At 34.9% G+C, this 25,449-nt stretch overlaps 1 protein-coding gene across 1 annotated transcript in view; it reads right to left on the bottom strand.

The window, feature by feature from the left end:
- Positions 1–25,449, bottom strand: part of Reln (reelin) — a 473,157-nt gene that overhangs the window by 126,570 nt on the left and 321,138 nt on the right. Inside the window, exons 17-20 of the mRNA XM_046464128.2 lie at positions 23,461–23,527; positions 19,157–19,390; positions 18,319–18,480; positions 13,401–13,637 (exon numbers count right to left, since the gene is read on the bottom strand). Of these exons, the coding sequence (XP_046320084.1) occupies positions 13,401–13,637; positions 18,319–18,480; positions 19,157–19,390; positions 23,461–23,527 (700 nt within the window). The remainder of the gene's footprint in view (positions 1–13,400; positions 13,638–18,318; positions 18,481–19,156; positions 19,391–23,460; positions 23,528–25,449) is intronic.

Below are 25,449 nucleotides of genomic sequence, written 5' to 3' on the forward strand. Positions count from 1 at the left end.
GTGCTGCTGAGGACCTGCTTTCCTGACCACATTGAAACCTCCCTGCAGTGAGGGATCATATTTTATTACTCTGCCTCCCCAAAAGATGCAAAAAAGACCTGTATCTCACAGAAAACATGGTGTTGGACACCATGATGTTTCAATGGTTGGATTATCTCATTTGACCTTTGAGCCAAGGCCATTTGGGAGACATCAGGGATCTGTAACACTGTGTCACAGAGAAGGACAACTGAGAGATGGAGTTGCTGGTCCCAGAGTCACACAGTTGCTAGAAATCAAGAAATGAGACCTTCTGACTTCTATTTTGACATTCTTTCCACTATATTCCACCTGGGCAAGGCTCTCAAAGAATGTTTGCTAAATGAAATAAGCACATGAGTGCAGTCTCTCACCTGGGGAGAAGACAGGTTTTACGAAACTATAGCTACTTCAATACCATAATGAACACAGATAAGGTTTTGAGGTGACCTTGGCTTAAAGAAATCACATTCTCTCCAGAGTCTCTTTTCCATCTTCAGAAAAAATAAAAGACTTTCATATGAAAGGCAGATAACATATAACTAAAGTAAGCAGTAGAATACTTGGGCCACAAACTCCTTAAAAGCAAATTCATGTCAAACAGCCAAATCATCCAGGGACTGAGTCATTTTTGACTACTGATTTCACCTCTTTAAGAATATTTTTGTCAGACAGTCAACATGGCTGAAATCTCATTATTAATGTGCTGTAACAGAGGACACTATATCCATATTTACATTTCTTAGAAATCGAAGCAAAACTGCTATTTTCAAGAATCTCACAGAAAAGAAAAAATCTGCAGAGTTCTTTTCAGAGAACAGAAGAGTCACAGAATGCTATTTTTTTTTGAAACTACACATAAGTTTTAGTCATCTGCAGAAGGAGATGTGAATGAATCTCGCTCTTAGATATCATTGTCTTTTTATGTTTTTATAATCATCAAAGGTATGTTCACTAGATTTGATAGAAAAAAAAAACCTGTTGATACCATGGGATTAAAGGTAGCATTTTAACTCAGTTGCTATTTCTACAGTATTAGAAATAACCATAATATTTTAGTGGATTTTATAAATTGTATACTTACTGAAAAAACAATCTGACAATGTAGAAGAAGCATTTTTTTAAAGAAATTAGAGCTTACAACTCCATTATATGGATATGATCACTTAACATTTTAATATAAATACTTCTAGAAATTTTTCTTATGCTTACATAAACATACAGACACATATACACTCATTTTTATTCTGTAAAAAAGTTAAGAGCTGGGATGGATTGCACATGCGTGTAATCCAAGTGATAAGGGAGGCTATGGCAGGAGGATTGCAAGTTCAAAGCAGCCTCACCAACTTAGAGAGTTCTTAAGCAATTTAGCAAGACACTTTCTCAAAAGAAAAAATAAAAAGGGCTGGGAATATGGCTCAGTGGTTAAGTGCCCTAGTTCAATCCCTAGTATTAAAAAAGAAATCATAGTGTATTTGCCTTTTTCTTTTTTTTTTCAATGATTTCATGGCCATCTTCCATTGTCATTTTTTAAAATTTAATTTAATTTTTTAATTAGCTACACATAACATTACAATGATCTTGGCAATTCATACATTTGAATCATTGGGTATAATTTCTCATTTATCTAATTGTACAGATTGCAGAACCACCCACCACCATTGTCATTTTTAACAAATAAAGCCAATCTCCAAGTATGGAAATTTTAGAAAGCTGTTTCCATTTGTCATTGCTATAATCAATGTATCTATAATATGCATCTTATGTATCTGTGCACTTGTCTAATAATTTCTGAAGATAAATTCCTAGAATCAGAATTGCTTAGTCAAAGCCAAGCCTCCATCATTTAGAGTGTGATTTTAATATTTTGCTTTAGTCCTCTATGGATCAAGATTGCAAACAAGAGATAAGACCCAGACAAATGAAAAGAGATAATTAACAGGCATGTTGTTAAAGTTGACACTCACTGCCAGGGCTGTTTCCAAAAAGATCGTACCAAATTACATTTAAAGAACATTATGATTGAGGAGCCGATTCTTAGCACTTGTCAATATTGAACACTGATAATATTTTTCATTTTAGCTACTTTATGTCTCTTAATTTTTATTTTTGATTATTAATAAAATTAAATGGCTATTTGTGCTTATTGGCTATTTGTATTTTTATGTGTGTGGAAGCAGATTTTTCATGTACTTTTTCCATTTTAAAGAATAGGGTTAATCTTTATAATTGCTTTGTAGTAGTTCTTCATATATAGAGAATGGATAGCCTGTTATGTTAAAAACATTCCCCCACTACAAATTTGTTGTAATAGGTTGTTTTTAAGGAGAATTTTTTTCTTCCCCAAATACAAGTTTAGAATTTTTAAGCAGTGGAATTCTTATGATGTTGTTTTGTTGGTGTTGTTCTATTGGTGCAAATGACATTTGAAAGAAATATGTATTTTTTATATGTAAACTTTCAAAAAATAAATTAAATTTGTTAATTACCTCCTTTCGTTTGTATAGGTCTTCACTTGTTTTTTGTTTGCAATCTTGATCCACAGAAGACTAAAGCAAAATATTAAAATCACACTCTGAATTATGGAGACTGTAATTTCCCCTTCATAATTCTAACAGTTTTGCATTCTGGTCCTTGCTCTATGGTGGGCAATATGTGGAGGCCCCTGACTGTCTTCACTTCTGTCAGCTTCTCCCCCGATGGCACCCACCTCTGTTCTAGTTGACAACCTCAGCTTCAGTTAGAAGGATTTAGTGAGGACTGGGCTGAGGGGCTAAGCTCTTCCTCACTCTGCTCTCAACACACTTTCCTCTAGCATGGTTTCTTCCAGAAACCCACTCATATTTCAGGTTCCAAAAATGGTATGGCATTTCCTGCTTCCTGGTGCATCATTCCAAGGTCAGAAGGAGAAAAAGAGTAAAACATGTTGACTTTGATGAACTATTTAGTAGTATTCCTCTCTGTTTCTTGACTACATTCTCTCAGCCAGTTTCTCAACGGTACTTATTATCTAACTAAGAAATTCCCAGATATCACATTTATCTTATGTAAACATTTTTTTAACTTACTTTATTCAATCTACAGCCTCAAAAAAATTTTTAATTCCTCTACATACTGCATTTTGTCATGCAGTTATTTAATACTTCACTTAAAGAAGTTTTTATGGATTTTTAAGTGACCAGATCCATCCTTATTTATTGAGTTAAGATTTCAGAGTTAGGTTGGCAATCAAAGATATTTTGTACTCTATGTGCTTTTGAGCATCTGTTTTAGGATCTTTTTATATATATATACTTTTGTTCCTAGCACCTGCTTTGTTTTGCTTATCTTTATCCTTCCTATATAAAGTAAGTTTATATTTTTCAACTTAATTTTCATCCTTATTCTCTCAGTTTAGAAATTCAAATATAGCTCTTTAAATCAGGATTAGATAGTTTATGCTAGATAAACTCTTAGGCCAACAAAAAGTATAAGTCAGGTTCTTTGGTTGTTAATAATTCAGCTTTTACAGAAAGCTATCTCATTGCAAACAAAGATCAGATTAAAATTGAGCACTCAGTAGAAAATATCTCCAAAAGGATTAGACAACATTTTGTGTGGGAAATAAAAGTGGAGGGACCGAGTCCCCTAAGAGGTGTGGCTATCTGTACACAAAGGCCATCACCACAAAGGAACATGACACTATCTACCCAGGTTATGAGCATCTACAGGGTACTACTGTAGGATGGGTGGGTAAATAGGACACAGACACCACAGGGTAAGGGTCCTCTACTCCTTGTTTAGGAGTCCAGAGTTCCATTCATAGTCCAGTCACTTACCCAGGTCACCTATTCACTCAGACCAATTCATCTAGATGCCATAAGCTAATTCCAGTAATTTTTTTAAATCTAGTTTAACATTTGTAGAAATTTGTTGGTGAGATACCGGTTTTGAAGACTGCTAAGTTTCAATTGATAAGTCTTCATTTGGCCTTTTTTGAATGAAATGTTTAGCGATTGGAATAAATTGTGGGAGAGACAGACAACCCTCTGCTGAGTGACAGGTAGAGGAGGAGTAGTTACAAAGCACAGTCCAAAATGTGCCCCCAGAGAGAGGAGGGAGAAGATGAGAAGGAAGGACAGAAAGGACAAGCTGTCAGGTAGAAAGTGGGGGAGACCTATGAACCAGAGAGGGGAGAAAAAAATCTTCTCAAAACTCTAGTGGTGCCTGCTGGTCTCTTTATCAGGCAGGTGTGTGTGTGTGTGTGTGTGTGTGTGCAGACAAGGTATCAGGGTCTATTTTCATCTACAGTACTTCCTGATATTTATGTGGGGGTGAAGGCAATCAATAAACTTTAGCTATTTCTAGCTTGTCCTATGTCTGTCCCTGCCTTCAAAGCATCTGCTGTCTCTTGACTATCCAGAACCCTTGGATTCCTGTTTTTCTCACATTGCATCATATCATCTACAGAGTTACTTGGGTAGAAGTGCCTTGCCTGATCCACACTTAATCCTCTATTCTTAGGATGTACCCTTTGAACATCCTCTGGGGTCCTTTCTATTTCTCTACCTTGCTATTCACTTCCTTTCAGAAAGGAAAGGAAGTACTGGTCCATGTAGTCAGGCCTGACAGCCCTGGCTGAAAAGATTTAGCATGGAGGGGAGAGTTAGGGAGAGAAAAATACATGAGGCTGCATTGAAATCTCCTTTTCCCCCTTCTAGCTGTGAAGAGCCATGTGCATTATTTAGAGAATACTTAAGCAGAGCCATTTTAAGAATTTTTTAAAGACCTTGATACTTTTAATTTTGGAAACTCCATCCCACATCACAGCAAATATACTAAAATGCACCTGTGTTCCACTATGAAGTACAAATATTCTTAGTTGTTAAAATCTTCAAATGGATTTTACAATTTTGTATTTAAATTTTATTTGGCTACAGGTAATGCCTTTAATATACATACGGCTGTGATTTCTCAGCATACTCAGGAATCTGAACAGAAAACTATTTCTAAGATTGTGAAATTCTATGAATAATAAGTTTAGTAATTAATGAAGTTGGCATAATGTTGTGTTTTGTAGACATTAAATTAAAATTCATTAACTCATTTTTTATTTTGCAATTTTCTTGTCCTATTTTGGAGACAATACACATTTCCTAGATCTTGGACTTTTTCCAGACCCCTGGAAAGCTTGGAGCTATAGCATTATGCCTAAAAAGAGTAATGGAAGAGCTTCCTAGGCAGAGATATAGCTAGTGCAAAGGTGCTGGGGGAAAAAAGAGTTTGGCTTGCTGGAGCACCAAGAAAGAAGAACATGACTGGGTTGATTTGGTGAAAGGCAGTGAGGTAGAGGTGGAGGTTGTAGAGGCTGACACAGCCAGGTGACCCAGGGAAGACCAAGAGGATTTTTGTGAACCATTTTCCAGAGAAAATAATAGCCTTAGCCTACTGAATTCCTGTTTCAACAGACATAACTTCAGATCTCACCCATCAAATGTAAATTTATTTTTTGATATTGTTTTGTTTAGTGGTTTGTTTTCTTACTTCTGAAGTCTTGTTTAGTTACTTAGTCCAAAAGGAAGATTTTGAAGGAAATTAACTTTGAGAAATTAAAGATTTAAAAATCAACCCAGTGGACATGAACAGGACATGAGTCATGGAACACAGCCATTATATCCTTTTCTTAGGCTGATCCTCCAAAACATGTCCTCCAAAACAGATCAAGGGGTCCACTTCTCCATGGCCATCTTCCGACTCCAAGCACCATGACAACATGTGCAGATGGTGCTACTGACTTCCTCGATAAGCTCCTTCTACTGCTCTCCTATAACCCCCTGCCTCTCCACACAGCAACCATCACTATTTAAAAACATAAGGTCACATCACTCCTCTGCTTCTCCTGCCTCCTCAGGCCCTTTGTCCTCACAGTTCCCTCTGCCCACCTGCTCTTCTTCCATAGCATTGTCAATCATCATTCTGAACTCTAATGCTTCCCAGAGGGCTTCCCTGACCCTCTCACCTAAAATAGCCCCACTCTCCTCTTCTGCCACCTAAAACTAACTTGATTACCCTCACAGCATCATAATAATCAAGGATATTATTAAGAATAGGAACTTGTTCCTGGTCACATATCTGTAATCCCAGTGGTTTGGGAGACAGGAAGATCCCAAGTTCAAAGCCAACCTCAGCAACTTAGCAAGACCCTGTCTCAAAGACTTGTTTACTGTTGCTATTGTCCTCCAGAATATGAAAGCTCCATAAGCAAAGGGCTTCTCTATCTTTATGTCCTATACTGACTGCTACCCTTTCAGTACAAATAGTGCCTGTAAAGCCGTCGATGAACAATTGAATGTATACACTATTCTATCAATAAATGAAAAATTTCCTATAATGAGATCCTTATGGTGAAAAAGCCTAAGACATAGGCTCTATTTTAGAAATAAATCACTTATAAATCTATTTAGGGTTAAACTCAATAGCAATTTTATAGAGGCATGGAAAGCCTCAGCTACTGAGAATACTCTTCACAGCTGTTGAGAATAATAGGAAGTGACTGCAGTGTGTCACTCAACATATTTACCTTCTCTAGCAGTTAAACTTCCTAGACCAGTCAGTAGTTCACTAGGAAGCAGCAGTTGAGGTGGCTCTTGGGAGCTGCCTCCTCCCAACTGACTTCCTTCAGCAGAACAATTTTAGCTGTTTTGATGCTCTTTTTAAGAGTCATTGTGAAAAGAATCCAAGTTGTTAAAAACAAAAACAAAACCTTAAATAGAGGAAATTTCTATATAAGTTATAGATTGGTTTTTAATAAAAGAAAAATCCTGTAGAAATTCTACTTGGCTATTATTTTTATTCTATGTCAATTCATTTTACAAAGGGTTGTTTAATAGTTTTCCTCTTAACCTGAGTAATCAAGGACATCTACAGTTTCAGCAAGGCACTAATTGGAGATCTCCTTTGTCCAAGTTTACCAACAACACAATCTTTATATTAGCATCAAGAAACTTCTTTGACAAATTTCATAGACTAGTAGAAAGGAATAAAGATCTGGGGCTGGGGCTGTGGTTCAGTGATAGAGTGCTTGCCTAGCATGTGTGAGGCACTGGGATCAATTCTCAGCACTGCATATAAATGAATAAATAAATAAAGGCCCATGACAACTAAAAAATATTAAAAAACAAAAGAGAAAGGAATAAAGATCTGCATGTAGTAAAGACTCTGGTTCATACATCCTTATTTTTAAAAATTAACCAATATTTAGAAGAAGAGGCATATATCATTTAAAAATGTGTAGTCCAGCTGGGTGTGGTCTGTAATCCCTCCAAGAATATCAAAAGTTTGAGGCCAGCCTCAGCAACTTAGTGAGACCCTGTCTTGAAATAAAAAAATATAAAGGGTTAGGGATGTGGCTCAGTGGTAGAGCATTCCTGGGTTCAATCTCTAGTACTGAAAAAAAAATCAAATCAAATAAAAAATACGTGGCCCAGTGCTTGTTTAATGTGTGACAGATCCAAGTGCAGATCTGAGTGTCCCTAAAGATGCACCTGAAGTCTGATGCATCTGTAGGGACACTACTAGGTGATCACCAGGTCAGTCTGGAATCTTGTTGGGTTGTTCATCACTGTACATCATTGTTTCCTGATGGTCCTTAAAACCTGGAAGTACCTTAACAACAACTTAATAGCCTCTCGAATATAGATTAAAATTTCACCCATCCTTCAATTCTGCTATAGGATTATATAATTATTATATAACACAAAATTATTGATTTTCTTCCATCCATTAGTTGAGCTATAGTACAATTTTCTAGCTCATGGCAAATGAATTGTATTTAATTTATATTCTGAGATAAATAGGCACTTAGCATCCTTTTTCATTGTAGGTTTTTGCCTGGGAAACCATTGCTTCTCATAAAATATACAAACAATTTTTACCTTGTCCATATCATAGATACCCCAATGACATAAGAACACATACTTTCTTGTTTTTTGGTACCAAGGATTGAACTCAGGAGCACTCGACCACTGAGCCACATCCCCAGACCTATTTTGTATTTTATTTAGAGACAGGGTTTCACTGACTTGCTTAGTGCCGTGCTTTTGCTTAGGCTGGCTTTGAACTTAAGATCCTCCTGTCTCAGCCTCCCAAGCTGCTGGAATTACAGGCATGCACGACTGCGTCCGGCCAAGAACAAATACTTTTTAAATGTCAGGAACACACAGAATTTGTCAGTTCTTTCTGACTTGGGCTACCCATCCTGAAGCTGTTCTCTTCGTCTTCTCTCTCCGGTTTCCTACATTTCCAGGGCTGAACATACCACCTCTAGCTGGTGTGAAAAGCTAGGCTTCAAAAAGAATCCCATCCCTTCATCACACACCACCCAGTGCTACTTGTTTTGCCCTCACATCTTTTGTCATTCACAGTGAATTTCACTTCTTACACATTGCTTTTATTTTCTCTCTCATTATTTACTTTAGAAAATCTTTCTTTCTAAAATGTGAATCTAACAGGACTAGTGCTAGTGATTTACTTGTATAAAGAAAAAAAAGAAAGCTTTAATTAGCAATAAATAAAACATTAGACTTAAAAAATGAGCAGCTTTAGTGTCCATGAAGTTCTCAGGAGTTTCTTTTCATGTTCCTGCAAGTTTCACCTTTTACTAAATCTCCTTTTAATTAAATCTGCTTTTCTTCAAGCACCACTAATAATAAGCAAAACTATAGCTCTTCTAATCCTATCTTAATTTTTACTTTAAGTGTTAATAGGGTCATTGTACTTTTTTTGTACTTTTGTATTGCAAATAAACTATGTTTAAGTTATATTATAAGACAAATATGCTTTTAGGACACTTTTTTTGTGTATGGGATTTCATTGTAACATAACCACCCACCATTTACAAAATCTTATCTATAAAAACATATTCAGTGTTACTGGAATATAATCCACTTATACCACGGTGATGATTGGTATTTAAATAGGAAAATACTGACAAAAATAAGTATAGGCACTATGATCTTTTTTTTGCACCAACCAAATCTATTTTATACAAGAAAAAGCTTACTTAACATTTCTATTTGAATTCTTTAAATTTTAGAGGCATGGTCTTTTGCATTATTCAGGCAAAATGTTGTTTACTAGCCTTTAAAATTCAAGAAAGTTTCTCATAATGCAGACCTACATATGTGAAACTACAGATACCAGCTTTTTCCCTTCAACCAGAGAAGGGAGTGGAAAAGGCAGATAGACGGTAGGCACTTTCTATCTGTGACCTTACCTAAACTTTATAACAATCTTGGGAACAGAAACTATTGCCCTCATTTTACAGATGGCAAGCTCAAGTTCAGAGAAGCTAAATATATTTCACTCGACTTCTGATGTTACTGCTTTGACATTGGGACATGTTTGGTAACTTCAAAATGAAGCCATTAAAATGTCATCTCTAGAAATCACAAAAAAAGTGTGTGTGATGGTGTTTCTCTCTCTATGCTCCACCCTGAGCCCATTTTTAGGGGCTGGCAATGGAGAGGATCAGGTAGAGGGCTGAGGTTACAGTTGGAATGAGGGTGAGAGATGCCACCAGGTCATGATGAGCAGGAAGGCACATACTGAGAGAGCAGGAACTGGAAGTCAGGCATGTCTATTGTACTTTATTTACTAATAAGGTTTAGGTATTTCCTAATTTTTTTTTTGTGTGTGTGTGTGGGTGCATACCAGGAATTAAACTCAGGGGCACTTAGCCACTGAGCCACATTCCCAGCCCTATTTTGTATTTTCTTTAGAGAGAAGTTCTCACTGAGTTGCTTAGTGCCTTGCTGTTGCTGAGGCTGGCTTTGAACTTTCAATCCTCCTGTCTCAGCCTCCCAAGCAGCTGGGATTACAGGTGTGCACCACCTTGCCTGGCTCAGGTATTTCCTATTTTGATAGAGTTGCTTTAATGCAATCTTCTTAAAATAGGTTGATCAAGATACACTTCTCAAAATGGTTAAAATTTGAGAATTTAGTTAAAACTTCCCTGCTTTGATTATCCAAGCTTCTCATTGGAATTGCCTGAATTTCAACTCAAACCTATGGCCTCAAAGCCCAAGCTTATACCATACCACAACCACTAAAAACAACTGCCAATTCCAATACAACAACTGTCACCTCAATATGCATACATTTAAAACCAAAGCTGTACGTGACAGCAACGTCCTTTCCACTTGTTGTATCTGGCTAGTTTATTAGATAGGAAGGAGAAACACTAATGTCCTTTACTATGAGCACTAACAATCTTGAACAAACCTCAATCAAAAGTATTTCCCTCTGGGATCTTCAAATATATGTAATAGGTTTTAAAATTATTTTTAAATCCGGGAGCAAGCAGAAATTCTGACTTCAGATAAGGTGTATGGAAGAAAGGAAACTACTACTAAGAATTAAAAGCAACACATTTCTTTCCTTAAAAACAATGTGCTCTAGCATGACAAGCTGTAAAGTGATTTACAACATATTGACAGCAGTTCTTCTAATGAAAAAGCAATTGTCCAAGTATTCCCTGGAGAATGCTCTCAGTAACAACAATCCAAGCTCATGGAAAGTCATGAGTTAGAAAATGAGAACCAAATGAACTCACAGCTGGGAAGAGCCAACAATAATTAATTTAATACCAGCCATTCGGTGTAGACCATGTCTACATGTCCCTCGAGAGAAACAAGGTCACTGGAGGGCAGAAGCCACGTATTCAAATATGTTTAAAGATTTTTTTACTTAATAAAATAACATGCTTCAAAAATTTTATATAAAAAACCTGATTTTTTAAGATGAGGAGGCAAGAATAAATAGTTGGTCAGTATCATCACTTGAATTTCAGTATAGGACAAGTGTTTCTGAAAAATGTCACCAAAGTGACTTCACATTGAATTTTGGACAATTCATTCCTTAACAGCAGCAGAAAGAAAGCAGTGTCATTAAAAGGGGTTTTATTCTGACTCACTGGCTAGGAAAATGGGAACAGTTTGAGATCGTCCATGTTGTTTCATTTAAATGAACAGCAAGCATGTTTCATGTCCTTATTAAAACGGTTACTGTGTTTTTCTAGTCTCATTATCACTGCTAGAGTCTCCCCTCTGTTGTTCCAAGATCAAGAAAACTCCTTTTTGTTTCAGAGAAGATCAGAAAGTCAAACCTGATTGCTCACATGTTGTTAATAAAATTCCTATGGTGCTGCTCAAGGTGCCCATGGGGATTGCATAATTATTTATATTTTCTCATGGTTTTCTATAATTACTGTGATTGTACTTTCACAAACTAAATGTATCTCCATCAATTAAAGCAGTGGTGGGTTAAGAATATTCATCAGACTTGTGTGAAAGGATATTGTTCTTAGGGTTTTGATCAAAGCACAGAAATTAAACTGCTGTTATCATGCATTCAACCCAAGTGTTAAATTAAAATGCTCAGCAACTTTGGAGTTTATTTGAGCAGATGTTAACTATTTATGAAAATAAACATGATACAGGACTTGCATTCATGATAGGACTCTTTGTTGTATTAAAAGTGGTAGAAAAAAAAGCCCTAATACACAAACTTATGGGATATGTCTTATGGTATGTGACCAATTGGAATTACTGTTAATTCAGGTCAATTAAAAATTTTACAAGCATAAAATTCTAATGAATTGCATTTTGGGCTTACATATTTATATCTTTCTATCTGTTTCACCCCTTACTTTCCATTGAGGCAAGAGAATGAAGGAAGAGCCTCTATAGAAATAAGCATCTGATGCTATCAAATTGAAAACATAAAAGATAACCTTTCCTACATTGAATAGAAATTTCATTCTATCTAGCCTGACACGCTTGCAGCAAAAGTGACCGGCTGTAGTTCCATCCCATTAGCTGTCATTTTGATGCTAGAATTTTAGCCTGCTGTGTGAAATGTGACTGTACATGCACAATTCCCATCAAAGGTAATTTTCTGTGCAATGGTGTGTAAAATTTACCTCTAATTATGATAAGGTCACTGATGGGTCATTTATGATATACTCTCCAGAGACAATGGTGGTGAATAGCTTTCAGCATGATTCATCTGAAGGAATTAAATTGACTCAATAGAACAGAAAAATCTCTAAAAAAAATTATTCCCCAATCAGGTCTATAGTTCTAAAGGAAACTAGAGCAGGGTAGTATGCATATGGTGAAGGTTGTGGACTTTGGAATCATGCAGACCTAAGTTTTAATCCAGGATCTCTAAGCCCACATGAAATGGCCTCTGAGTATTTTGTGGTCTCCCTCCTGGACATGTGTTCTCTCACTAAATGGGTTCTGTGTACCACGGGCCTCTTTCCTGGTCCTTGAATAGGCCACGGTCATTCTTGTTTTGCTGTCTTTATACCACATTTCCTCATAGTTGAAATTCTTTTCCTCCAGATCCCCACATGCCTAGAACTTCCTTGTTGTTCACTTTCCAATATGTAGAATGTATCATTCCACTGTCTGAACTATCCAAAGGTTGTCTTCTCTGCAAGGCATGTTGGGAGTTCCCTACGTCATGTAGTCAGCTCCTATCCCAGTTAATCACTGCTGTATCATCTGGCTGATGTTAATGAAATACTAATCACAACTGAAAGTATTTATTTACTATTTGCTGTATAATCAAATTTCAATGTGAGCATAGGGGGGATTTAAAAATAAAGGGTGTTATCTTAATTAGGATATTCCACAATCTTGAAACCCCATTGGCATTAACTATGAGTCATTGGTTCAATATTTCTTGATTAAAAAAAGACATCTCAGTTACTAAATCAGGGCTGAAAAAAACTTCTTGGAGTTTGTATAAAACAGCACGAAAACAGAACTATTTATGAGAAAGTTTGCTAAATAGTCACCAGAGTGATTTCACTCTGATCATCATGGACCTACATGAATGAAGGAAGAATATGGTAGTCGCTTTTATTAGTAGTACTTTTTTTTTTTTTTGCTACCAGGGATTGAACCCAGGAGAACTTAACCACTGAACCACATCCCCAGCCTTTTTTATTTTGAAACAAGGTTTTGCTAAGTTGCTGAAGCTGGCCTTGAATTTATGGGTGCTCCTGTCTTAGCCTCCTGAGCTGTTGGGATTATAGGCTGTGCCACCATGTCTGGCTCATTAGCAGCACTTATTGATGAGGGTTTTATATGTAATTGTGGAAAACAAAAATTTGAGATTAAGGAAGATGAAATTTCATATTTATTTAAATCTTTCTATTTTGTTTTCAGTCCTCCTCTGAAGACATCTTATTTGCAGGCATAATATTCACTTGTTAAGTGGTTCAGTAAGTATTTGTTAACAAATGACTAAATGCTAAATGAACTGGAAGATCATTCTTTATGTTCCAATATCTAATGTAAATTATACAATGAAAATGATGAAATCCTTACCAAAGGGTCCAGTCATGGCCACAGTATGGCTGAACATTTCCAAGGTAGAATCCTAGAGATTGAGTGACCTCCACAAGATTGGTAAAATCAAGACTAATGCTGTTGAATAGAACAGACGTCATGATAATTTCATCAATAGCCCACACGTCTTCCCCCTGGGAAGAATGATATGGTTGCCACCATCTGAACTGAATTCCAAACTGTCTTGCATCATCTGGTAATTCTACAGAGATTATTCTAAAGAAAAAAAAAGTTAAAAATTCAAATTACTTTGTTGTCTTAATATACAAATATATATATAGATAGCAATACAGTTTTATTCCCCTGAAGTGTAGTCTTAAGAACAGTTCTATTACAAATATTCTTTTGAGATGTCCAGTTTCTTGACTGACATCTCAAAAGATGTAACAATGTAACAATGTTTTCTAAACCCATCCAAATATGTGACCATGCTCATTCATTTGCTCTCAAAATGGTGAACTCAATACAACACAGTAGTCAAAGTGGCAGGATTCATGGGAATTTGGTGAAAGATCTCGTGGCAGCTCATCACATATTTACAGTTTGGGGCTAGAACCATGGCACTTCCTCATTCCCCAGAGTTTAGCAAAGTGCGTATAGGTCACTTGCTGTGTCATGGCAGCTACGACAACAAACCTGTATCTGACAAATGGGGAAGAAAATTAAGAATAATATCTAATTTCCAGGAGCAATTATTGTACACAGCAGCAGGAACCATACATTAATTGCCACTGCAATGACATCTGCTTGAAAGCTCCATAAATCACAGTACCATGCTGCTCACATCCACACACAGGTGAGATGTGAAACAAACAGCAAATGGAACATTTGTCTCCATCAATGTACAATTAAACTCCAGGAGAGGTGCTTGCAGTAAATGCATACTGAAGGGACTGCAATCGCCCTCCACTCTCCTCCCCGTTGCTTAGCAAAAAGAAAAACTTCCTGAGACAAGTTGAGATAACTCAGAAATAAACTTTAAAAACTTCAATGTCCAAGGCAGAATTTAATGGAGAAATTAGGTTGATTTTCATATCTTTGTTGTATAAAAAACCATGTCAAATGGTATGTATAAGAATGTAATTTCTTACATATTGAAACTATTAAAAACAATATCCATTTTTTTCCTTTAAATAATTTGTACATGGATATATAGGGCAGAAGAACATGACTATCTTTGTTAGTTATACAAAAACTGGAAAAAAAAAACCCTGGAAGGACATTTTGGTGCATGAGCAAATGCGTGTTTTAATAATGAAAAATCAATATGCAAATATAGAAATCTAATTTTTTTAAAAAAAATTTTTAGTTGTAGATGGACACAATACCTTTATTTTATTTATTTATTTTTATGTGGTTCTGGAGATCAAACCCAGTTCCTCTTGCATGCTAGGCAAGCACTCTACCACTGAGCCACAGTCCTGGCCCCAGAAATATAAATTTTAAAACACTTCTTAAACTATAAAGACATAGCAAAATACATTTGTGACCTTTAAAGACTTTCCATGATCTGCTAAATTTTTTATACTAATGGAATTTATTAGAGTAAAACTAAGGTAAATTAATTTTCATTTTACAATAAAATATTTTTATTAGATAGATACATGTATTTATTCATAATAAACATACAGAGGCTAAATAAAGTTATTAAGTTATATTTAAACTGGCTAACCAATGAAAACATCAAGTATTGACAAAAATTTAATTTACTTCAACCTATTATTAGAAAATTATAATTTTCTTTTTGGTAATAATTTTTAAAGGAGCTAATATTCTCTCTTAGGAAAATAAATATTATGTTTAAAAATAACAACTGAAAATAGATTTTCCATGAAAATTTTAAAGAAAACAAAATATATATGCATGTGACAGCAATAATTAAAGTGATCAAGTTAAGACTCTTCATCTACAATCAAACTCTTGGGTTAGAGTCCTTGTTCTGAAACCTAATTATTGGTGATTTTGCAACCATAGAGAGATAATTCCATGTGCTTTGCATCTTCATGTGTGAAATTGATATAATGATATCCATAAAGTAAGGATCAGGGACTTTCTTGCCTGTTTTCCACTCTTATGTCTTAGTACTTTGTGCAGTACCTGGCACATAATAAGGATTCCACGAGTCCTTGGTGCATAAAGTGTTATTACCAGTATCCCTGACAGAGATGCAAGGACAGGCATGAGAAGGTTAAAAATTATTTTTAGGAGCTCGGGTTGTAGCTCAGTGGTAGAGTCCTCGCCTAGCACTGTGTGAGACATTGGGTTTGATATATATAAATAAATATAAATAAATAAAATAAAGGTACAATTGACAACTAAAAAATATTTTAAAAATTACTTTTAGGTTAAGCAGATTCTAAGTGGCAATGACTGGATTTGAATCTAAGCAGCTTTGTTCTAGAGCCTTATTCTTACCCTCTATATCACATCTTGGGGTGGAGTGGGAGTTTGCTGATTTCACTACTCTTACATATCAGAGTGGCTGGTTAACATAGCTATAGGACCATTTGATTTGAATATGACTAGATAAGAACCCAGAAACTTAATTCAACTTTCTGTCTCAATATCCCTTTTTGTGGGTAGGGAAGAAGTTCATGGATTTCTTTTAAAAAATGTTCAATAATTATATGTATTATGAAATTGGATGACATGATAAAACCAGGAAGAAATCAAATATGATAATCAAGATATAAAAATAAACTATGATTTGATCTTATAATAACTTTAGAATATAAAAAGCCCTATAATTAAGAAAAATCTAGAATAATTTTAGTCTCAACAGCAATATTTTACATTAATAAAGGTACCAATTAGTTCACAAGACATTCTAGTCAGTTTGAATTAAAAGACTAATTTAGATATATTACTAAATTTTATAAATAAACAGATTGGGTTCTTTTATTTGCTGAATCATAGACAAGCAAATTATCTGAAATTGTCTAGGAGTAACAGTGGTTAGCCAGCGAGCATATCTAATTTATGTATCACACTTCATTTTCAAACAACCATGGCATAAAAGAACAATATGGAACTCACAGCAATTATAGGAAGCAATTTATACTGAAGAAAATACAGAAAATGACTAAAGGCATAAAGATATATTTAAATCTCCTATGAAGAATCTCCATGGTTTGTATTATTTATCATATGGAATACAATTTAGTATCTAGAATATATCAAATTCCACTTCTGCCATGTCACCTTTTATTAATATTTGTAAGAGACAGGGGGTGGGAGGAAGATTCTCACAGACAGAGATACATATATAGAAAATGAAAGTGTACTGCTATCACTACCACACTCCCCTTTTCAAAAAATCTCTACTGCGATCATAATCTTTCAAGCTCTGCACATACCTAATATTGAAAAGCCACCTTGATTCTGCTTGGAAGAAAAATGTTGCTGTCAAATGGCAGGCAAGATTAAGCATACCTTTGCAATAGCACATTAAATGTGTAATTATTTTTCATATCAACAAAGATTAATTAAATTTCATGATATAGATTGATTATTGAATTTTGCAGCTGTCCATCCTTGTCAGAAAAAAATTGGGCTTTAGGCCAAGTAAACTTAGGATTGTGATATTTTCTTCATGTTTTCATTATACCTTAATTTTTGTTTAATTTTCTTTTAATGCTTATTATGGAGAGTCTATAAAATGTTTTTTAGGATTCATATATCTCTACTGAGTGAGAAAAACAAATTCAGCCTTGCATTTTTATATACATAGGGAAAATACCCAACATGGCTGGTGCATTCTTAAAATTTTATGATGTATAAAATTTAAGTCATTTAATAATAGTTATTAATTACTCTCTGTTATGTGCTACTTCATTTTCTAGAAAATAAAAGTACTCATGTATTTGCAAATATTTAAATATGGGGGAGAGTTACACAAAATTGCAAAAATATGTCAGTGGCTCTCTCTCCTACTTCTCTGTCTTTTCTCATGGTGCCAATGCAAATCTGAATAACTAATGTCCTCCACCTTCTCATCTCCTATGATTAAAAGGTTCTTCCAGAAAGGGGACTGGTGTTTATCCAACAGCCAGGTGGCTACCAATGTTAGTTCTTTACACACGACTGTGCGTATAGACCACAATGTGCACTGCTAATGATATTTTAATTTTTTACCTTAATTTTGAGATTTCTCATTCTCTTCCCTTGTTCTTTTAAAAGGAACTGCGGTGAGCATCTCAAAAAGTGTTCTTGCAGGGGAGAGAATCTTTCAAATATGTATGAAATCTATTACTAATGGTGGTTACTACTCTGCTAACATTGAAAGATGACTTTCCTTTAAGCAAAACTTGAATCTGACAATAGGTCATGACATATAGAAGCTAAAGGAAAACAGAAGCAGCCTAAAGAAAGGGCTTTAATTATGTCCTCACACCCTACCTTTGCTAGGGACTTTACAGCATGCTAGAAAATTTCTTTGTACTCTTTACTTAATTACACTGCATGCAAAATTTAGAAACATATTGGTTATCATATTTTATTAATTATTATGTCATAATTTATTATAAAATCAATAAACATTTGTTAACAGTACTTACCATTTAATTCCATATTAAAATAATATCTAATAATTTACATTATAGATATTATTATAGAATAAGGAAGATGGTATAAACCATTTTTCTTTCCTAAACAACAAAATATTTTCCTTAGATGCACATTTCAAAATAAGAATAATTTTCTCCAAATTATCAGAAATCAGTCAGATAAAAAGATTAGAAAAATGTGTCTCACTAGTTTTTTATTGCAAGACACATCAATCTTTGTTCTCTCCATCTCTCAATAAAAAAAAAATCTGAAATCTTAAACTGTTTAAATTATGTTTGTCCCAGGAAGGAGATATCACATTAACCATTTTTCCAAATGATTTCCAACGTACCTGGGCTCATGGTAGTTGAGATATGAATAGTGCTCCAAGAGTTTCCAAGTTATCCCATTATCATAGGAATAATGCAATAAAACACCTTCACCAGGCTGGTCCGGGGCTCTGCATGTGCTCAGAACAGACTTGCTCCCCAGTCTCAATGTGAACTGGAGAAACCTAGACATGAATTGCCTATGATTAGTGGATGCATAAACATTTTTACTCATAATGTTAATTTTGGTTTTTAAAGAATTTCAAACAAATTTAAATTAACTACCTACAAGATGTAGGTTTCCACTTATCCCTCTGTTACAAAATGTAAGTAATGACACTGTGAGATGTATGAATATGTGTAGATGAGATCAATGTGCATATTTTAAATACAGATATATATTCATAAAAGTATAACTGTATGTTCATACATATTTGTATACTATGTACTTATGTACACACACTTAAAATGCCAATCACTCCTTTACTGCATTATTTATTAAGAACTGGGGGAAGGGAAGATGTGGAATAAATCTAATCAGCCTCTGCAAGCTGTCAAATAAATAAAACTACATGAATAATTAACTAGCCTTTGGCTTAAGAGCACAGTTTTGATTTGAACATCTCATATTTAAAAAAATCTAGTCAGTCATTAGTATCTCAAAGTCATTGATGAGCTTTCTAATTTATTAAAAACTGGAACAAATTAACCCTAAATAAATGGTAAGTTCCTTTCCATCCTGGTTAAAAATTGGAAGATGGATATATCCGCAAAAAAAAGAAAAAAGAATATAAGTTGAAAGAGATGTAAATTCAACATTAGCATCTGGTTTCTGCATTATTCCAGCCCTCCTTCACTCACCTGGATTGGGAGCTGTCCAGGAAGGATGTAATTAACTGGCGTCTCCCATCTTTATTGAAAACCAGGGCCTTACCGCTAGCGAGAACACCACAGCCAAAGCTGACTTCAGCACCACGGATAGAGTAAAAGTTATGGTAGGAGGAGAGCCTGGAACTGCCAAAACTTTCCGAAATAAACATTGGGAATGTCTGGGATGCCATCTCACAAGCTGGCCCAGAAAACCCAGGGTCACATCTGAAAGAAATGCAGTGTAAAATTAAATCTTAAACTGTGAATTCTTTCAGAGGGTCTTCATTCTACTTTGGGGAAGAGGGAGTCCAGAGGCCAGGATTTGATTGAATGGTAAATGAAGCTTATTAGTCTCTGAAGAATACCGAATCAGAAAACTTGATAAGGACTGATTGACTGTAAATATTCCAGAAGAATATAGTCTTCATAAACTGCTACTGTAATAAGTTTATGATTAAAATAATAATCCAGCACTCACCTTCAACCAGTGACCTCAGTTTATCTAACATTCATCTGTAGTCTGCATATTTGCAACTTAAAATCTCATAAAGATACACACACACATATACTTATAATAATACTCATTAAATTTATAAAGAAAACAATATAAATAAAATACTTCAAATAAGATACCTGGAATAAGTTTCCTCTAAGGACAAATGCAAAAAGACATATTATAATAGGAATTATTGTAAATATTTAGAAACAATTGGAAATGTATAAAGATACATTTCCAGACCTATATTGACATTATAAAGAGAATATATTCACCCTTGACCTATACATAAATTCCTAGGATAACTGTGTGGTGTCTCTGTGGGCTCCCAAATTAGGCATACTTCAAGAAAAATCAACTCATTTCCTCTCCCACCCCCAACAATTTGCTTGGGAGAATGTGCTATATTTCTGTTAGCCGACTAGACTATATAAGGAGTTCCCTGAGTCTTCTATCAGTGAGTAAAACCTCATCACAGATGGATGAATAATTGAATATGAGAAAATTCTCACATTTTAAGGAGTATGCTCATCAGAAATTAGTTCCAAATTCTTTTTTTAAAAAAATATTTTAAAATTTTGGATACTGGGGATTGAGCCCAGGGGTACTCTACCACTGAACTACATCCCCAGCCATGTTTATTTTTATTTTGAGACAGGGTCTCACTAAGTTGCTTAGGGCCTTGCTAAGTGCTGAGGCTGGTCTCCAACTTGCAATTCTCCTGTTTCAGCCTCCTGAGTCTCTGGGAATATGGGCATGTGCCATAGCACCCAATTCAAATTCTTCATTTTTACTGCACCATTTCTTTCTTACTACACTTACAATGTTACCAATTATAAAATGGGATTATTTTCTTTTGGTGTAGGGGATTCTCATGGAAGCATTCAAACTTCCTTTAGTCTGAAACAAACCTTTTGTAAAGTAAGTATGCAAATGAAGTGATAACTATAGTATGACCCAGAGGATACTTCTTAAGCAGTGTTACTGAAACTGGGGTCCATATTGACCTTCCACAGGGTCCACAGTATGTGTGAATGTTCAGAAATCAAATGCCAAATTTTATATATGTATTAGATTTTCTGGGGAGAAGTCCATATTTCCATTAGATTTTCAAAGAATTTGCACCCTATAATGCCAAGAACAACTGCAGCATGAAGTCTTTGGGTTGTCTTGGCATCTTGAACAGCATTGAGGAAAGGGGTCATAAAGTAAAACAATATTTACTGGACATGTAAATTAGCTTCAAACAGTTGTTTTCTTTCACATGTATATAATCTCATGGACATAGTCCGACTCTGAATAAATAACCAAGTAGTTCCAAAAAGGGGAAAAAATTGCTAAATTGAACACATTTAATTTAATTTATTTATTTATTTTTTTTTTTATTGGTTGTTCAAAACTTTACAAAGCTCATGACATATCATCTTTCATACATTTGATTCAACTGAGTTATGAACTCCCATTTTTACCCCAAATACAAATTGCAGAATCACATCAGTTACACATTCACAATTTTTACATAATGCCATATTAGTGACTGTTGTATTCTGCTGCCTTTCCTATCCCCTACTATCCCCCCTCCCCTCCCCTCTCATCTTCCCTCTCTACCTCATCTGCTGTTGTTTAATTCTCTCCCTTGAATTGAACACATTTTAAAGTCGGGAAACTGAATGTGTCTTACCATGACAACAAATTGGAATTTGTGCTCCCAAACAAGACTATTGCCAGTATCTATTTAGGGTAAATGGGATTTTATGTATCTTAAATGTGTCTTCTTAGGACTAGTGGTTGGGAGAAATTGGTGACTATATAAGATGAAGCACATTGGAGTCAGTTCTTATTTAGTGATTCTTATAGTCCAGTTTTAATAAAAGATTATGCAGTTGGGAAAGAATATAGAGAAGCATTCCACGTGTATTTCAAAATTAAAACAAACAAATAAAAAACAACAACAACAAAAATCTTTGTAGTTGTTATTTTCCAGAACAGTAAGGCTGCACAAACTAGTGATTTCAGTGATAACAAGAGGCTCCCTGACTCTAAATACGTCCCTGCTGATTCATCTAGCTACCCTTAAATGTGGCATTAAGTTCATTCTGTATGTCGGGAGAAAAGCCCCCACTGTTGAGATTCACGGATCATAATTGAGAAGAGTTCCAATGCTGTCTCTCCCCATTAGCCTCTCAACACAGTTAGGCTCTCAGATTAGTGAATTTAGTCAGTTTAGAAACCGAGGCTTGGGATTGTAGACAGGAAGGAAAATGTTGGGGAACAGAAGCAGGTGGGATTCTGGTAGCAATTAATAGTAATAATGAGGGGAGCAGTGTGGAGAAAAACAAACAGTTGCAGAGCCCCCAAATTCAAGGATCTGCTTAAAGGAAATAAGTGGTGTTGAATAAAATTTTTCTCCCTGCAATTTTGCTCAAACTCAACAAGGCACATAGTCTGGGAAAAGAGGCAGTGGTCAAATGTTTAGCCTAATATAGAAAGCCAATGAATGTTACAGAAAGCATTGTCAGAATAGGGGAAAAGCTCTATTTCTAACTGGTGAAAATATTTTGTAAAACTTCAGAATGAGGAAAGGATGATTAACTAGGGTAACATATGGTGTCAAAAAGAACAATATCAAAAGCACAAAATTACCATTCAAATTTATCTTGTGTTGATTTTATTTTAAATGCATTTAAAAAGTGGATGTCCCGGTTATGGATTATGCATGAAGATACAACTTGAAGAAAAAACCAGCCAGTGTTACATGAGGCAGTGTCTCAGGTGGGAGCTGATAGTTTTATTTAAAAGCATAGAGACTTGTATTCTGTTTTGAAATTAAAACAGAAACTTACCAATTTTTCACATACTTTACACGATATTTTCATGTGCAGAGTGATTTTTTTTTGCTAATTAAATCCACTGAAATATAGTTTAAAAAGTTAACCTTCAGTCTAATCTCAGGGCTTACAAGTGTTTGCCTCATGTATATAATTTTCAAATGATTAGGTTAAATGCCCTTTGTAAGTTCTGTAGTCATTAACTACCCAATTAATTAATTATTCTTTTTGTTTGAGGGTATTTAACTTTATCTGTATGACAAAGTTGGCTGTGTTTCAGGTATTCCTGGAATATTTTATAATTAAATATTAATCTGAGAATGACATAATAAATGTAAATATCCATTCTTGCTATAAACATAGCACAATTTACTAGTGATGATTAAATTATGAAATGCATAATTTCAGACTTCAAATTCAGCACCACTGTTCTAGAAAATACTTTATAATCATCTTAAAGAGCCAAATAATTTTCAGAAGTACATAAGATTGTAAAGTTATTTAAAGATGTTGCATTTTCTTATCAGATCTGCTAAATCTGGCCCAGTTCTGATTCCTTTAGCATTGGGTCTATGGATCATTACTAATTTTATCTTTAATGAAACATTGACAAATTATGCTAGGAATCAAAACATGACTCATGAACACAAGAACAATATTATGAAGAGGAATATAACAAAGATAGGAAAGAGAGCCATCAAGTTATGATGAATTCCAATTTGTTCACAAATTTACATGACAGATACTAAATCTGTTCACAATTGACCCTCATATAAATTTATTAAATTTCACTTACAAAATACATTTAAATTTCACTTAAATTTTATTGGGAGAGTCCTGTTTTTGGTTTTAAAAATACTTCAAAAGACTACAAAAAAAGATACTAAAATCAATGAAAATGATTCTGCCTTTGATATATAAATTATATACCAAAAAGGAAAAGCATGCACATTTTTTTTTCAAATGCTTACTTGCAACCATGTCGAGTGCACTGTCCTCTGCCAGAACAGAACTTGAGACACGATGGACCAATATAAACTGCAGGAAAAAAGGAATCATGTAAAAGATGGCGACATAACTGGAAAAACGAGGAACACCAACAGTACGATTTTGTGAAGCAAAATCTATGAAATATGGCCTATTGCTTGTGTGTTTGGTAATAGGAATCCATTGTGACATATGAAGTGCTATGTGACAGGGTAAGTGCTTAGTTACAAACCTGCTGGAAGTGCTTTGCCTTCCATAAATAACCTTTTCAAGATTTTAATGTTTTGTACTAAAGAAAATAGGACCATATGATAGGGATTCCTTAACAGAGTCTCTTCTGCTAAAACATTTTCAGACTGAATATTACTGCTTGTGTTTTGACCTTTCTATACCATTTAGGTAGAAATGAAGAATTCATAAAGGATCGATTTGATACATCACAAAATGGAGAGAGATCCTAACTACAATGACCATTCTTATTTGGGGGAAAATCTACAACATTGTAAATGATTGTTACATTTACTAATTCATTCTCCCTGGGAGTATGATATTAAGAATCTGTTATTGAGCATAAAAGTTAATTCATAATGCAGACCTTTATTTTTTTCCCATTCCCCTCACAATCTCTTATATGTAATTTTGTATAACAATGAGGGGTCTCCTTCCATTTCCATGCAGACCTTTTTCCTTAAATACTGAGCTTGACTAAAAATGCAATGTTGCAAACCTATATTCTAATCTTTGGAATGTTGAAAAATGCTCAAGTGATAGGTTCTGATATACTCAGACTCTAATACATTTAAAGATACTAAGTATTTTTGTAATTGGCACAATCAACAAATGAAACAGCCCCAAAGTGGGACAAAACCAAAGAGGATTTGAGATATAATTAAGATGTTATGAAGACCTCACATATTTACTTTCAGGCACAAGACAATTTACCATCCATTATCACTTTCTTATCTGCCCTATAAGCATGTCACGATATTTAAACAATTCTATTTTAGAATAGACTTTCCTGTGACCTATACTCCTAGAAACACATAATCCCTTCAGCCAATTAATAGGAGGAGTAATTCAAATGAGATGCAAAGCAGGCTGGTGGTGGAAAAAAAACCTTGATGAAGGAAACTACTGGTTTAGAAGAGAAGAGATAGCAAGCCACATTATTAACAGCATTGATTTTAGATGTCAGATAATCCTGGATTTGTATCTGGCTTCACCAGGAAACTTTGATTAACTGATTCATCCTGTTTAAGCCTCAGTGGTCCCATTCTTTAAAGTGGGAGAATGATATTCCTTGAAAGAGTTATTAAAATGTTTCATGTCACCACATGGTTATAATCATCATCACCATATTGGGGTTGTTTCCACTGCCACTCTCCTGCCCTATGTTGTTTCAATGGGCTTCACTGTACGTCAACTGCTGAGCCATCAGAATGGGGCTCTATTATTTCTTTAGCCTGGAAAAATGTATGGATTTTCTTTCCAGCACACTTGGTTTTATGACTGTAGTAGAACCTGCTCCAGGTGCTGTGAGAGGAATATTGCACTCTGAAGAATTACTCTGGAGGCTGCCCTACAGTACATACATGCCATAGTTCAGAAAGTCTCCAGGGTGAAAACCCCAAACCAACAATAACATAAGGCTTTCCAAACCAATGAAAAAACAGCGATAAGGATTTGTCATCCTGTCCTACTGAGTAGAGTCATTAGGACTCCTAAGTTTACAGTCTTCCTTTCCACAAGAGTATGGAAAGCATACAGTAGTTTTCTTTACTACTATTGTTAATGTAATATAGCTGAAAAAATAAAAATATGACAACAAATATAATTTAACCTAGGATTTTCCATTTTGTGAAGATTTTTAGGATAACTTCCCACATACTTTCTTATTTATTTATTCTTTTTAGTTATATGTGATAGTAGGGTATATTTTGGCATATTACACATAACATGGAATATAATTTCCC

Source organism: Marmota monax, unplaced genomic scaffold (assembly GCF_021218885.2).
Source record: "Marmota monax isolate L192 unplaced genomic scaffold, Marmota_monax_Labrador192_F-V1.1 WCK01_AAM20220418_F8-fsc00065, whole genome shotgun sequence".
Classification (NCBI taxonomy): Eukaryota; Metazoa; Chordata; class Mammalia; order Rodentia; family Sciuridae; genus Marmota; species Marmota monax.